This window comes from Callithrix jacchus, chromosome 12, assembly GCF_049354715.1.
Source record: "Callithrix jacchus isolate 240 chromosome 12, calJac240_pri, whole genome shotgun sequence".
Taxonomy (NCBI): domain Eukaryota; kingdom Metazoa; phylum Chordata; class Mammalia; order Primates; family Cebidae; genus Callithrix; species Callithrix jacchus.
Genome location: NC_133513.1, coordinates 97,921,318 through 97,936,712, shown reverse-complemented (window position 1 = coordinate 97,936,712; position 15,395 = coordinate 97,921,318). Strand labels below are relative to the sequence as shown.

The 15,395-nt window shown below is 42.2% G+C and overlaps 1 protein-coding gene across 1 annotated transcript in view; it reads right to left on the bottom strand.

The window, feature by feature from the left end:
• Nucleotides 1–15,395, bottom strand: part of SORCS3 (sortilin related VPS10 domain containing receptor 3) — a 609,733-nt gene that overhangs the window by 342,810 nt on the left and 251,528 nt on the right. Inside the window, exon 3 of the mRNA XM_002756582.7 lies at nt 4,734–4,833. Within this exon, the coding sequence (XP_002756628.3) occupies nt 4,734–4,833 (100 nt within the window). The remainder of the gene's footprint in view (nt 1–4,733; nt 4,834–15,395) is intronic.

The window sequence follows — 15,395 nt, the reverse complement described above, 5'->3', positions numbered from 1 at the left end:
TTGGCCAGTAGCTGGAGAAAGGCAAACAACTGGGATGCAAAATTCACATCAAATAGTCAGAGTGGGTCAAGGTCGTTAAAATAATGCTGATGCCACCATGCCACAGAATAGCAGTCCAGGACAACTTCAACTGAAGCAGCGTCACACATTTCATATCAATACTCTTGTTTAGACAGGGAATTATAAAACCCACTAGATGAAATGATTATACCCTGCTCACAGCCTGTGAGAAAGACAGCACTTCCAGTCTAAATCCCAACTACCTCCAGGAAGCCCAGAATTGCTGAATGACTAATTTGTCCCCAAAATAAACCCATTGGGAAAGCTGCTATAGATCCACCATTTATAGCAATATAGTCTTGGGGTAATTTATCAGAGTCTATTTTCTTACCCTGCCTACTTTCAAAGTTGCTGGGAGGATTACAGATCATGTGGATAAAACTCTTAAAAGGGAGCTTAGGATAGTAGGTACTCGGTTAGTGCTAACTGAGATGATTACTGGTAGAAGGAAACTATACACAGGTTAACACCTCTGCTTCCAACTTAATGGTTTATTAACGATCTGTATTTGGATAATTTTATGTTGTTAGAAAATATTTTAAAAATCAACAATTAGCTTTGGGAGCAACTATATAAATACAAGCTCAATTTACTGTTTTGCCAGGGGCAACAGATCTCATTTGATGTATTCATAGTCTCTAAGGAAAGCAGCAGCCATCTGTCGAGTAAATAACTCATTAGGTGAAAAGTAAGTGCTTCTTCAAGATGAACTCAAAAGTCTGTCAGGGACTACTGCCATTGGCTGACCGATGAAATGGGTTGCTACAGATAATCTGGGTACTAACAGAATCCAAACAATCTTGCCTAACACAAAGTGAGATGAGCATTCATATGACCATAGGTTTAAACTTGAATGCAAACTTAAAGAAGGAAACTTAAAAACAAAGTTGCATTACAAGGTTCCAGAGCTCTAGACTAATAAAGAAACAAATAAGAGTATTTTTATTTATATCAAACTGTAATTTTGCCTAAGTGGCTGGAGAAGGGGTATTTCTTCTAAACTGAATATACTGGTTATGAAAAAGTTAGAGTGTAGATGACGTGTGTACTGTCAACATCAAAAGGCTCAGAATATAATACGGACCACTTAGGAAAATGAAATTGAATTCAATTTCATTTTTCCTTGGATGATTCAGAAAGCACTTCAGATCACATAGAATCCTTACGAATATGAATTTCTATTGCTATTTTCTAAAAAATAAATCCATGCCATTGGCCTGCTGCTTATCTTGCCCTAATCTGAGTGAAAAAGAATTGTCTGTGCTTTTACCTTTCTGTGTGGCAGTGCCTCCTAGATGGAAGTTAACTATATTTTGGTGATGTTTCTCAGACTGGACAACAGAATAGGCCTAACTCCTGTTTACTGAGCAATAGTGTCTGTGAGAAATTGCTCCCGAGAGCCCACTGCCTGAATGTCACCACAGGGAAGGATAAACAGAGGCGGTATCTCCATGTCACTGATCGCCAAATCCCAACTCTACGTTCCTTCCAACCCACAAAATCTGCCTTAATCCGTCCTTTGTCTCCATCACTTCTAAGAACTTCTTAGTTGCGCTAAGGAGAGTTCAGACTGTCAAGAGTAGAAAAAAACAGCGAAAGATGAAAAGAAACATTATTATGATCGTGTCCAAGAGGAAACACACATGACAGATGAATACCCAAATGGATACAAACAGGTACAAACCTTCAGGAGCCACTTAGAAAAATCCTCACAAAAATGGCCTATCTATCATCTACATAAAAATATGATTAATTCTGTTGTGGCCCAGCTATAAGACAGAGATCAATGCTGTAGGGCACCTTTCATGTGCCGGATATCCAGTTCTTGCTTTGCACAAAGTCCATACACCCACTGAGACCCAGTAAGCTCAAGGCACTTGTGTGGATAGGAGAAGCACTAAACTAGGACTCATGAGACCAACCGACAAGGCTGTCACTCACCTGCTGAGCTGCCTGGGTGGGCAGTTGTCCTCTGTGGGCCTCCGCTTCCTTCTCAAGAAGGGAGAAGGGCTGGAGAAGAAATCATACCATCCCTGCTGGCTTGATTCAGTCAACTTTTATCATGTGCCCATCAAGGACATGGCACCAAGCTTCAATTCAAGATCATAAAGCAATTTTGAACCTCTACACTGTTTAAGAGGAAAAGGGGCAAAGAATAAGCTGATGCAAATAAATCTGGCCTGACAATCAAGAGTGCAGAGTTCTTGCAAATAAATCTGGCATGACAATCAAGAGTTCTGATCCTGGTTCCTTTTTCTACTTGGCTACATGAGCTTTTTTGGCTTCCTCATCTGTAAAATGAATTTGTTGACATGGATACATGATTTCTAACCGAGATTCCATGGACATCTTGGGTTCATGAGCAGGATATGAGGTATCCACAAACTCCTCAAAACGTCTGAAAATTTTTGTGGCACAGGCATATTTCTAGAGAGGCCACCTAGAACTTTAATCACATGTGTAAAAGAGCGGCAGTTCAAAAACTGTTAGGCACACTGTTGGTGGGAATGTAAATTAGTACAACTATTATAGAAAACAGTATGGAGTTCCTCAAAAATTAAAAACAGAGCTACCATATGAACAAGCAATCCCACCAGTGGGTCTGTATCCAAAGAAAATGAAATCAGTATGTCCAAGAGATTTCTGCACTCTCATGTTCATTGCAGCACTACTCACAATAGCCATGATATAGGATCAACTTAGTGTCTATCAGTAGATGAATGAATAAAGAAAATGTGGTACACAGACACAATAAAATACTATTCAGCCATAAAAAGAAAATCTTGTCTTTTGTGACCACATGGATGAACCTGAAGACATTATGCTAAGTTAAATAAGCCAGACACAGAAAGACAAATACCACTTGATCTCATACATATGTGGAATCTAAAAAAGTTAATCTCAGAATTAGATAATAGAATGGTGGTTAACAGTGGCTGAGTGGTTAAAGGGGAGGCAATGTTTGGGAGGTGTTGGTCAAAAAATAAAAAATTACAGTTATATGGGAGGAATGAGTTCAAGATATCTATTGCAGAGCATGATGACTATAGTTAATGGCAATATATTGTTTCCTTGAAAAATGATAAGAGAGTAGGTATTAAGTGTTCTCACCACAAAATGATAACTATGTAAGTTACTGCATTTGTTAATTAGCTAGAATTAACTACTCCACAATGCATATGTACTTCAAAACATTATGTTGTACAATATAAATACATACAATCTTAAATGTTAATTTAAAAATAAGCAAATTAAAAGAAACTATTAATAACCACTCGTCTAGGTGAAATCTGTGCTTTCTTCTAGCTGTAAATCCAGTAATTCAAATAACAATACTGAAAACTGTGAAAATGACAATGCTTTGGGACAAAGAAAAAAGAAACTACTTAACTAAAACCAGTAACAGGTGCCTACACAGGCACCCTGATGATGAAGGGTTTGGCACTTGACTAGTGGGCACAGTCTAGGGCCTGGGAGCCCCTATAGCTAACTGGATCCTTTGGTTATCTATCACCAATGCTGAACCAGAAGCCAACAATTCTGCTTCCTCCCTTTGCTAGGTGTACTTAGGGGCACTGGAGGTGGAGGTGAGGAGAAAGTCTATGCATACACATTATGCTGCTAAGGGCTCAGGGCAAAGCTGCTCCACTCTGAGCCAGTCATAATTCTCAGCCACAACTTGGACTCCACCATGTTAGAGGTCAGAGACATCCATGCAATGGTTTGAAGATTACTCCTGAGCTTACCTTGAGGAAAAAGCACTGGCAAAACCACAGGGCAATGGAAATAAGATTTCAAGAGGAGAGCTTGATGGAACCATTGTTTTGTTTTGTTTTTAGCTTTTTAGAAATATTAAAATGACCTTTAATGTGGTGATTTTGGTGCATTTATTTGAATCATGTCTGCCTAAGTCTCTAAATAGCAGTGCTTTCTTAGCTGGAGAAAGAGCACATGTCCCCAAAGATAATATATGGTGCAGTGTTTCTTTTCTAAAACTGACCATTGTTCCATAGAATCCAGGCCTCTTCCTCCTCCCAGTAGATTTCCATGGCCAAGGTCTGACCTTAGATGATTTCATCCTAGCTACTAATTCAAGAGGCAAGCAGAGAAGCAGAGGTGCTAGAGGAGCCAGGTCTACCCTCTTCCTCAGAAGCAGCTCAGGATCAAGTTGAAGAAGCCAGGAGCTGCCTTTTCTTCACGTGGCAGAAACAATGTCCCTGGGAATAAGGGGTTCTCAAAAAATGTACCAGCAAGAGGAAGGCAGTGGAAAGACTCAACTCTGAAGTTGAGCAAACCCATGCTCACATTCTAGATCTGTTACTTACCACCATCTGATTCAGGGTAGGAAGTTACTTCACCTCTCTTAGCTTCTTTTCTTGCCAAATGGGGACAATAATAATTTCTATCCCATAGATTCATTGTGAGGATAAATGAGATAAGATGTTGGTACATACTTTTACTGGTGGCATTACTACCACTGCTGCTGTCGCTACTATTATTATTATTACTATCAAGGCTGTTAGAATTACAAACAGTGTTTGTGAAGTTCCCAGCATATAAACCAGGCCTCTGTAAGTGATTCCATGACTACTGAGTATTTTCCTGAACCTCTGGCCCTACTCAGCATGGCTACCCAGCAGGAGTGCTAAGGACCTACTGACCCAGCCTCTTACCTTCCTTTTGTTGGTGGGATTGACATAGAGGTAACTGAGGACAGTCTTCAAACCCACTTTGTCATTCAGCTTTTCATAGGTGGTACCATAATCTGTCGACCTGCAGGTAAAAGAGAAAAAAGAAAAGAGAGAGATCATTTTATCAACGGGCAGCTATATCTAAAGGAAAACCAGGGTCTCCCCTGACTGACCTGCACCTTTCTTCCCAAATCACTTGAGTGCTTAAAGTGATCTTCAGAGACAAAAAGCCCCATTAATTTTATAAGAGCAATTAGACTAATGCATCTGCTTACTACCTAAGCGCACTTCCCTTTGCTCCCAGCCTTTCTCAGAGACCTACTTTTTTGCCCTTTGTGAAGTTGTTTGGTGAAAGGAGCTGCTGGAGACTGCCTGAGGCTCTATGTGGAGCTGTGGAAGCACACAAGTTCCCACCAGTGGACCCTCTGTACTGGAGTTGTGTGTGGAGGCCATGGGAGAGTGGCCAGGCTGTCTCTTGAGGTCACCAGGGTATAACCAACTTCATACCCACTCTATTGAGCCTGAAGCAAGGTACCCTTGGAGGAGCAGGAAGTGCCCAGAGAACTTACGGGGCTCACTGGCTAAATGAGACCATACCAGGCAGAGGGTTGTAAGCCTTACACAGGGACAACGATGTGGGTGTGTCCAGGGTGAAAAGCCTGTGACACTGGGCTGCTTACGGCGGGGGGGGGGGGGGGGGTCGGGGAGGGGGCATGTTCGTCATTCCAATGATCTCACCAGCTACTTGCTCCTCCTTTCCAGCACACCAACCTATGCCAAAAACAGAAACAGAGGCTCCTTTCTTTCCATCCTGCCTTCCATGATGAAGGAGGGAGAGAGGGTGCCAAACAGTGGGATTTAAGTATTTGACTGCCCTACGATACTGTTCACCTGTCCCCAAACTCTGCCTCACAGAGACCTCCCTCCCTTTTTCCATCACCTGTATCGTCAGTTCTCACCTCCCCTTTCTGTCATCAGCATCCTTGGCTAGACTTGCAAAACTTCTCCAACTCAGGCTTTAGAAGGGACAGAGGTCAATGCATTTTCTCTGTAGTCAACTGACCGTGTAGGAGCCTGAAATCTGCCACAATCTCAGTTCCAAACTCTGGCTCTGAGCCTTGTTTTGAACTGCATTTGACACCCTAGTAACTAACAGCCCCAACCTTTGTTTTGAGCTTTTATCCACCTTCTAATGCTAATCAGTGCTTCCCTGGCCCACAGCTTAGCTTCAGAAGCTTAGTATTTAAAACTACATAATAACCTTTTTTCTTTTTCTTTTTTTTTTTTTTAAGAGACAGGCTCTCACTCTTTGCCTACCCTGGATGGAGTATAGTGACACAATCACAGCATCACATCAGCCTGATGCTTTGAGCCTCAAATTCCTGGGCTCAAGTCATCCTTAGACCTCAGCCTCTTTCCCAATGTGAGGACCCTTAAGAGTCACCCCCATCCCCATCCCCATCCCCATCCAAGCTAGAAAATTCCTAGTCCCTGGGACCAGTGCAAACACCCACCTGCACCTTCTCTGTAAAAGCTTCTCTAGCCCTCCTCCTAATCTCTTTTCTATACCAGAGAAAAGAGGCACACTGTACATGCCTCTTCTCTAACTCTTCAATAGTATCATGATTAATTTCTGTATGTTCTGCTTCCCAACCACAATGTAAGCTCCTCAAACAAGGAAACTCACAAAACTTCCTTCATAAGAGGAAAGAACATGAATGTTGGGTGTAGCAAAATCTCTGTTTCATTCCTACACCTATAGCTCTCTGTTTGCATGACCATGCACAAGTTATTTACCCTGCTGGAGCCTCGGGCTTCTTATCTGAAGAAGAAAGATGCTTGGCAAGGTGGCTCATCCCTGTAATCCCAGCACTTTGGGAGGCCAAGATGAGCAGATCACCTGAGTTCAGGGGTTTGAGACCAGCCTGGCCAACATGGTGAAACCCCATCTCTACTAAAAATTACCCAGGCATGATGGCATGTGCCTGTAGTCCCAGCTCAGAGGCTAAAGCAGAAAAATCACTTGAACTTGGGAGGCCAAAGCTGGAGTGAGCTGAGATTACACCGTTGCACTCCAGCCTGACTGGCAGAGCAAGACTCTGTCTCAAAAACTAAAAAAAAAGGGGGGGTGGAATAATTTAGTCTCATGAGGCATTTGAGAGGTTACAAAAATATGACACATGGGAAACCTCCTAACAGAATGCAGTATACTAAAATGTTAAAAAATAAACAAAAGTGAAGAGGCATTCATTCATTTCTCCTTTCTCTAAAATGTACAGGACAAAGTTTTACACATTATGCACACTCAGCATGTTTACTGAATAAACAAATTGTCAATATTTCAAACCCTTCCCTAGGCTACTAGCTCCACATGGTCATCAGTTATGTTAACTTTAATCATCAGTCCGCTAAAAGCTGACTTCTTATTCTCTGTCTCTTGTCTACTGCAGGCACAGAAGCTCTAGAAATCACTCCTGGTCTCTCTCCTTGCCTATCTCTAGAACCCAGATCAGTCTCCAAGTCTTAATGATTCTATTTCCTAAATAACCTAGATCCCTGGTATTGTTTCCATCTTCACAGCAATGCTGTGGCTCATACATCATCATGTTTGCAACAATCCCCCAGTCTGATGCTCTTCATCTATTCTTCTCCCATCCCCCTTGCTGTTACCGGGTTAGTTTTCTACCATCCAGATCTGTTCACCTCACACCTTGGTAGTAATTACCCATTGGAATCAGTCAAGCTGCATCTTCCAAGCTAAGTCTTATAAAATCTGGCTTCAACCTCCCTTTCTGGACCCATTGCTGGCCACTTGCTCCTCTGCCCCTTTCTCTCCAGCCTCACTAAACTTTCCTGAGCATGTCCTACATTTTCACTGCCCTCCGCTTCTGTACCCATCATCCCCATGTCTGCACTATCCATCCCTGTTTCCTTTACTTGGTGAATTTTCCTCTAACCCTCAACATCTAACTCCAGCATCACCCTTTTTCCAGCTTTCCTTGGGGGAAATAATCACAATCTCCTTTGTGGTCCCATACTATTTTGTACATATTTCTATTTTAGCATTTATCCTATTGGTTTGGCTATACTGTCCTTATTCTGGGACTTCCTTGATTGTAATTCCTTGAAGATAAAAACCATTTTTTAAATTTATTTATTTATTTATCTTTATACTTTAAGTTCTGGGGTATATATGCAGAACATGCAGGTTTGTTACATAGGTATACATGTGCCATGGTGGTTTGCTGCATCTGTCACCCCATCATCTACATGCCCATCAAAGACAGACTGAATAAAGAAAATGTAGCACATACATGCCATGGAACACAATGCAGCCATAAAAAGGGATGAGTTCACGTCCTTTACAGGGACATGGACAAAGCTGGAAACCATCATTCTCAGCAAACTGACACAAGAGCAGAAAACCAAACACTGCATGTTCTCACTCATAAGTGGGTGTTGAACAATGAGAACCCATGGACACAGGGAGGGGAACAAGAACCATTTTTTATAACAGCTCCAGTGTGTTTTACCGTATCTGGTACAAAGCAGGTGCAAATGTATTCGTTTTTGTATTGTTTTGTATTTATTTGTAAAAATAAATGGAAAAATGAGCTTGTCCTTACCTACTCACAAGTTTTTAACCAACTATTGATGTCTATTGGTAACTGAACACACAGCAAAAATTGCCTAGAAAATATGCTTGAGGCTTTGGATGCTAGCACAACAGTGCAGATGCTACAGTCCAGCAAGGTCTTATGCCAGGGAAGGGTCTGTAATTCATTTGTACTAGAATTAAGGTTAAATAACAAATCACCTCGAGCAACTATCCTAGGCAGTGCAAGAGTGGAGATAGACCACGTTCTCTAGAGGCTGTCATTTGCATTTTTATTAATCCAAGTAAAATATTTTATAGAGTTAATTACTTCCTAATTCTATACTCTTGAAGGCATAAAGGCAGCATGGTGTGGAGAAAGAATATTGAAGCTGGAGCCTACAAATAGAGAGTCTAGAGCTGATTTTTAAATGCACTCAACGTGTTTCCCTGGGCAAGCCACTTTTCGAAGCCTGTTAAGAAAAAATTATGCTGACACTCGTTAAAATGATAAAATAAAGTTTATTCAGGACTACTGCACTATGTATAGGGATACTGCACTATGTACAGGGACTACTGTGCTATGTACAGGGACTACTGCGCTATGTACAGGGACTACTGCGCTATGTACAGGGACTACTGCACTATGTATAGGGACTACTGCAATGGAATTCTGCAGTAGGGAAAAGACATAGGGCTCAATAGAACAAGGGAAAGTGGGAATTTTTTATAAGGGGCAGACTAGAGGTCAGTGGATGAAAAATTACTAGCGGGGAAGGGTAATTCTCTGCTAAACTGATCTAACAAGATTCTTGCTGAATACAAGTCAGGGTGATCAGATATTACCTAGATTATAGTGGAAGATGAGGACTTTGATTAGAAACAGAGGCTGGGAGATTATGGCTAACCTGACTTACAGGGATTCATGTAAAAAATTGGGCTCTTGAAAACATGCCCAAGAGGGGAGCCTAGTTTAAATAGAGCTCAGAGGACCCTAACTCAAGTTTGGTTAAGGAGAGCATCTTTGTCAAGCTCCATTCCATCATTAACATGAGAGGTCTCACTTACGTAACCCTAAGGTCTCTTGTGGACCTTAAATTTTATTAAACCACCAACACAATGATAAGTTGTTTTCCAACTAGCATCTTTTCCTCATACTATTTATAACAAAAATCTTAGAAGAGCTAAATTCTCAGGGCTTGCTGCAGGACTGATGGAAGTCACAACAAACTTCCTTCCCGAATCCAAATAACTCTTATCATGAAGATAGTATGCTTATCATCACACAAGGTCTCACTTTCACAAGCTGCATAACAGATTAACACTGACTTTGCTATTTTCCAAAAGTGGCTGCTGAAAGGAAGGACTTCCCAACAAAGGACACCCTCTATGTCTCAGCCTCCTCCATGCCTCTGGCAGGTTCTGCTCATTTGGTCTGAAAGGAACAAGTACCATTTGATGAAGATACCTCAGGGAGCCTGCGAACCTGTGGAACCAACAGTGCCCTCAACTCTGTCCTTTCCAGGATGGCCACTGCACACTGCCCTGACCACAGAATTCTATGGGCCCACTTGGCCTGGGGTGAGGGGCAAATGGTAGAGAGGTCTCAGCCCCATTGCCAGAGACAGCTATGCTGACAGAACTTGCTCTTATAAGAAAGCAAACCATCCTCTCTACTTTATGATTCCAGACACCAGCCAGTGGGGTCACTTAGAGAAAACAGGCTCATCTCATCAATTTTAAAGCTAGCCTCTCAAATCTTGACACTAGGTTCTTAAAACTGAAATGTTCAGAACACTGGAACCATGACACCTGTGTGCTGAGCTGGCCATGGACCTGGCACTCTGCCAGTTACCATTCAGAATTGTTCAGTGCACACAGCTAACCTGGAAGTCAGCACACGAGGTGAGTGTAGCCATGGGGCTCTGGCTCCCATGCCCCTGGCACCACTTATCCCAACCCCACTCCACTGTCATGCGTGTGTACACACAAGTGTGGGTGTGTGTGTGTCTCTCTCTCTTGTTCTTTTTTTCTCGTGAATTATTTCCAGCACACAGGAAAACACAATGCAATGCCAATCATTGGGCCACTATTAGATTTAACAAGTGTTTGTGTGCATAAACGACACATAATCTATTTGAGTGTTTTTACAGATGCCTAAGTGTTATCACATAAGGATGTTATGTTCTGCAGCTTGCTTACTTCACCCAATATTCAGCTTGTGCGACATATCTGTTACACACCTAGCCATCATTCACTCACTTTAACTGCTATTAGTTTTTCAGCTTATGAATAAACTGCTGTTTACCCTTTCAAACCACTGAGAAGTATTTTTGCTTTTTTCCCCCTTTTAAAATTTGCTATTATAAACAATGTTACAGTGAACATTCTTAGATGTAGCTTCTTGTGTATTTGTGAAGAAAAGATTTTCCAGGGTGACATCTCCACGTGGAGTTACTGGGTCACCTATAGGCATAACTTCTATTTCTCCGGCTATTGACATCTCCAAAGAAACACCGCTCCTTGGCTTCACCACCTGCTCATCATCTGGCAGGTCCTGCCAGCTACCTATTACTCACGCTACTCTCCAGGTACCTCACGATGAGTGGCAGACTGGGCATCCTCCCTCTTCAACTTTCCAGAGGTGCTCTGGACTATTCTATGGCATCAACTCCCAGTCTGAGTCCTGAAACTGTTCACTGAGTTTTTGTCTCATCTGGAGTCATTCAGAAGGACTTAGTGTGGACTGGTACATTGTGGGAGGAACCCCCAGGCTGACCTGCCAGACACTTGGTCATTCCCCCAGCACTACTCTCCCACTGACAATTTCAGGAGTGGAGGTGTGAGTTATTGTATGCCTTTTACCTACCCAGCAAGCTCCCACTCCTCTAGTGAACTTCTAGGGGAGAGGCTGCTGGAAATAAGCATACGGGCTACTATTTAAAAAAAAAATGAAAAACAGAAAAGACAAGCATCCAGTAAATGCAGCCAAGTCAGCCTCTCAGCCAAGTCAGCCTGTCCTAATGCCCCATTCCGTCCAGAAACAGGAACTCTGACAGCTCTCACAGGGCCATCTGATATTCTGGATCTGGGTGAGCACATCGCTTTCCTTATCCAGTCAGCACCTTCTCCTGGTGTTTACCACCCTGGTCCTCAGCCCTCTCATTTCCTCTCCTCTTCTTGCCCCTGAGCTCTGTGAAACTAGGGATCATTACCCCTGGCATATTTCACCAGTCAGAAGTCATCGCCTCAGTGGCCTGCCTTCTGAGGAATACAATCTAAAACTGGCCAAAAACCACAATTGTGGTTGTTCCTTTCCTGTTAGCAATTATTGCTTTGCCTTGTTTGGCTCATTCCTTTGCATACATCTATCAATCATGGGCTAGGCACTGTGCTTTGCTTCCCCTTTGTGGCTATTTCAAGTAGCTCTGGCTCAGCTTGGCAAACTTTTTTTTCCTGTAAAACAGCCAGATAGTAAATATTTTCGGTTTTGCAGACCTCCACCACAACTACTCAACTCTGCCCTTTTGCAGCTCCAAACAAGCCAAGCACAATAGGAAAATGAAAGGGTGCTTTTGCAAAAGCAGGAGGGGTGTGATTTGGTGGTGGTGTTCTAGCTGATATCAGCTAGAGGTAGAGAATATCAGCCTCTACCTCTATCTCTATCCCAGCCCCTAGTCATCTTCTCACCCTGCTTGTGTCAATAAGACAACTTCTCAAGAGTCCTGCCTGGATCTCCAATGCTCTAGAGCATCCTTCCCTGCCTGGCTGCCACATCAGGTCAAACATCTGCCTCTGTCTGGCCTTTGTAGTTTACCTGCTTTGCCTCCCATTCCCCCTCCTCAAGGACAGCCATTTTCCAGATGGTCTCCTTTTTTGTTCCCAGCTCCAGTACTTATTATACTACAAAGATCTTTCCTATAATTCCCACCCACACCCTCCTCTGCATTTATATCAATTGCACCTAGGAATGTCCTATTTATTCTCTCAATATACATATGTGCTTTTGATCTTTTCAGCAATTGGTAAAAGCTTCTTAGAACAATAACAAATGAAATTTTTAAAAAACTTTCTGCAAGTGCAGAGCACAGTTCTACATAAAGAAAACAAGAAGACTGGAGGAGTACAAAGACAACTGGACTCAGAGCCAGAACTAGCTGTGCAAGCTTTTAATTCCTCTGCACATCAGCTCAGACAATAGGGTTGTTGTTATTCAGATTCAATGAAGAGTAATAAGATACCTAGCCTAGCATCTGCTAAAAGCCCTTGTTCCATAAGTGCTTATGGCTGTCATTTTTATGAATACCCGATTGTATTGTCCTCAAGGGAAATCACCTTGTTTTCTTTGTCTTGATTGATATTGCTTATACTTAATGGCATATGGATTGTGCCTGGATAGCCAGGGTGGTAAGGCTGAGGACCAGCCACAAAGGTGCTGAGGCATATGGATACCCAATAAATCATTAACGGATCTGTAGCCACTGTTTCCAATCATCACTGTGAGTGGATGACAAGACCCAGTTGCCTGGAGAATCAAAAGACAGAACTACGCTTCCAAGTGCCAGGCCTTGGGGAGCATCCACTAGCAGTTCCTTCAGGTATACTCCACTGAGATACACCAAGGATTGTCAACAATCAAAGCCAATATGCTATTAGGTGCTCTGGTATGTGGCGAACCACAGCCCACTCCAAGGTCAGGGTCAGGAGTTCCCACAGCACAGCTCCAGACCAAAGGCTGCTCAGAGAGTTGTGATGGAAAAGCATCGATGTTCCCCTCTGGCCTGTTCCACTCCTCATCTTAGGGCCAGTGCCCAAAGCCACATTAATCTCTATCTTTGCAATGGCAGAAGCCCAGCTTGACCACAAATAACCATCCAGATAACTAATTTCAGACCTCAAGCCAAAAGTCAGTCATTTAAATAGCTTCATTTTCCAAGTGGGTATTGCCTCACCCTCTGCTTCAGAAACTCCACGGTCAGGATTATGCCAGTGCGGAAGCTTATACAACTCTCCCTGACCTCTTCTTATTACCTGACTCCTGAGCTGTATTGTCTACTCTCACAAAGAGAGGCACAATGATACAGGATAATTAATTCATCTCTATTTCCTCCTGCTCCCACTATTTGAATGAAAGCCATCACAGGTTCTAAATGTAGAAAATTGGAAGTTAGCTGTCTTTGGAGACTAGTCATGCAGAATTCATGGTTTAGATCAGATAAGCTGAGATCCACCAGCAGCAGCATCCCAGCACATGTTTCAGCTAGGACAGAGGCTTAAGTATGTGGGGCTAGATCAACATTCAGATCTTCAGTTTCTTTCTTTCTCCTTTTTTTTCCTTTGGTATGAACATATTAGTTCTCACTGAAGACCCTCAGTTCAGATAATAGGGTGCTGGGTTGTTATATTTAGGTTTTGGAATGCCAGAAAATCCAACCTATCAGCCAAAAGACGTATTTGTATCATGCAGGTAAGGGAAGGAAAGAAGCCTTCCAGCATCTCTGTTGGTATAAACATAATGGAATAACAATCATCAGGGAAAGGCTTAAAAGAACATATTAGACACACACACACACACACACACACACACACAACTATACAGCAACATTCAAGAGTAAAACAGATATCAGAGTTATTGACCTGAAAAGTCTCTAAACATAATATTAAATATATAACACACACAGTATATCCAGATACAACAAAGCAATAAATTTCCATTAAGTTTATAAGTGTATAAGCAAATACATATAAAATCTATAGGAAAATACAAAGAAAATCTACTAATAGTTACCACTGGGTAGGGAACCAGGGTGGGCTGGGGTGGTATAGCCTGAAGGACTTGAGTTTACCTGTAATGTTAAGATGTTTTCAAACAAAAATGTATCCAAGTATCACTCATGTAGTTAAAAATTATAGCAATAACATAATTGTTACCAAACAGTCACAATGTTAATCAGCAAACAAATCAACACATCTGTAAGAAAACCCCTTTACAGATAAGCTTCCGCATTCAAAAAGGCACATCAACAGAATCATAAGAGGATTCATTTCAGAGTTGAGCAGATTTGGATTCAAATCCAGTCTGTGGAGCCTAAGGCTAATTACATAAGTCTCATGTTTCATATCTGCTCAATGGGAATATTAATGTTGCCATGGTAGGATTTTTGTGAAGCTTATATAGCCCTAATATCAGAGGGTTCACTTTGCTGTCGCTTGTTGGGCAACACCGTCGTAGACCAACAATATTGTCACTGGAGGAGAAACTGCCTCATACATTTCTGGGCAAATGGCAACTGTGTTATAGTTACATAACCCCCAGTGGACAGGCTAACGCTGCCTTATTCTCACCATATCAGCATTAAGCTACCAAAAGACACATGAGAAGATGGGGGGGCCTGCTACACATAATCAAAGATAGCCTCCAGCAGCTGGCCAACACTTACAAATTAAAGTCTAGGGAAAACGGACCCACCTTTTCCACTAAGTTTTCCTGGGGAAAAAAATAATGAGGCCCATACTAGCAGGTGCTGGACAGTTTTAGCAAGGCGTCTCTGTCTAAAAAAATAAAGATGTTTATCATTTCTCTGTAAAATTACATAGAGCCAGTCAGGGCCCTGTGACATGTGTACAATTATGTCTGTTTGGGGACATCCAGAAACCTCCAGGATAAAATGTGCAGCCGCCTAATGGAAGAATGTGAATAAATGGAGAGCTTTCAGACCATCTTCCTACCCTCAAGAAACTAAATTCCGTGTCCCACTCATCTTTAAATATTTTCCTTCTCAGTAATAATCACAATGCCTTGCACATGGAAGGCACTCAATGCTTTTATTAATCACTTTGTCAATTAATGCAAGTCACTCCCCTCCCAAAATCTTCAGTCTGGGAGAGAAGAGAATATCTCCTTCTGCTGCCATCCTCCCCCATGGAGCCTCTCATCTCACCTGCCTCTGCTTTCCCAGTGTGCAGCATCTGTGTCATTCTCAGAGAGCATCGTATCTGCTTTCTGGGACAACATCTTTTTCTCTTTTCTGCTGTTGTTTTATGGCATT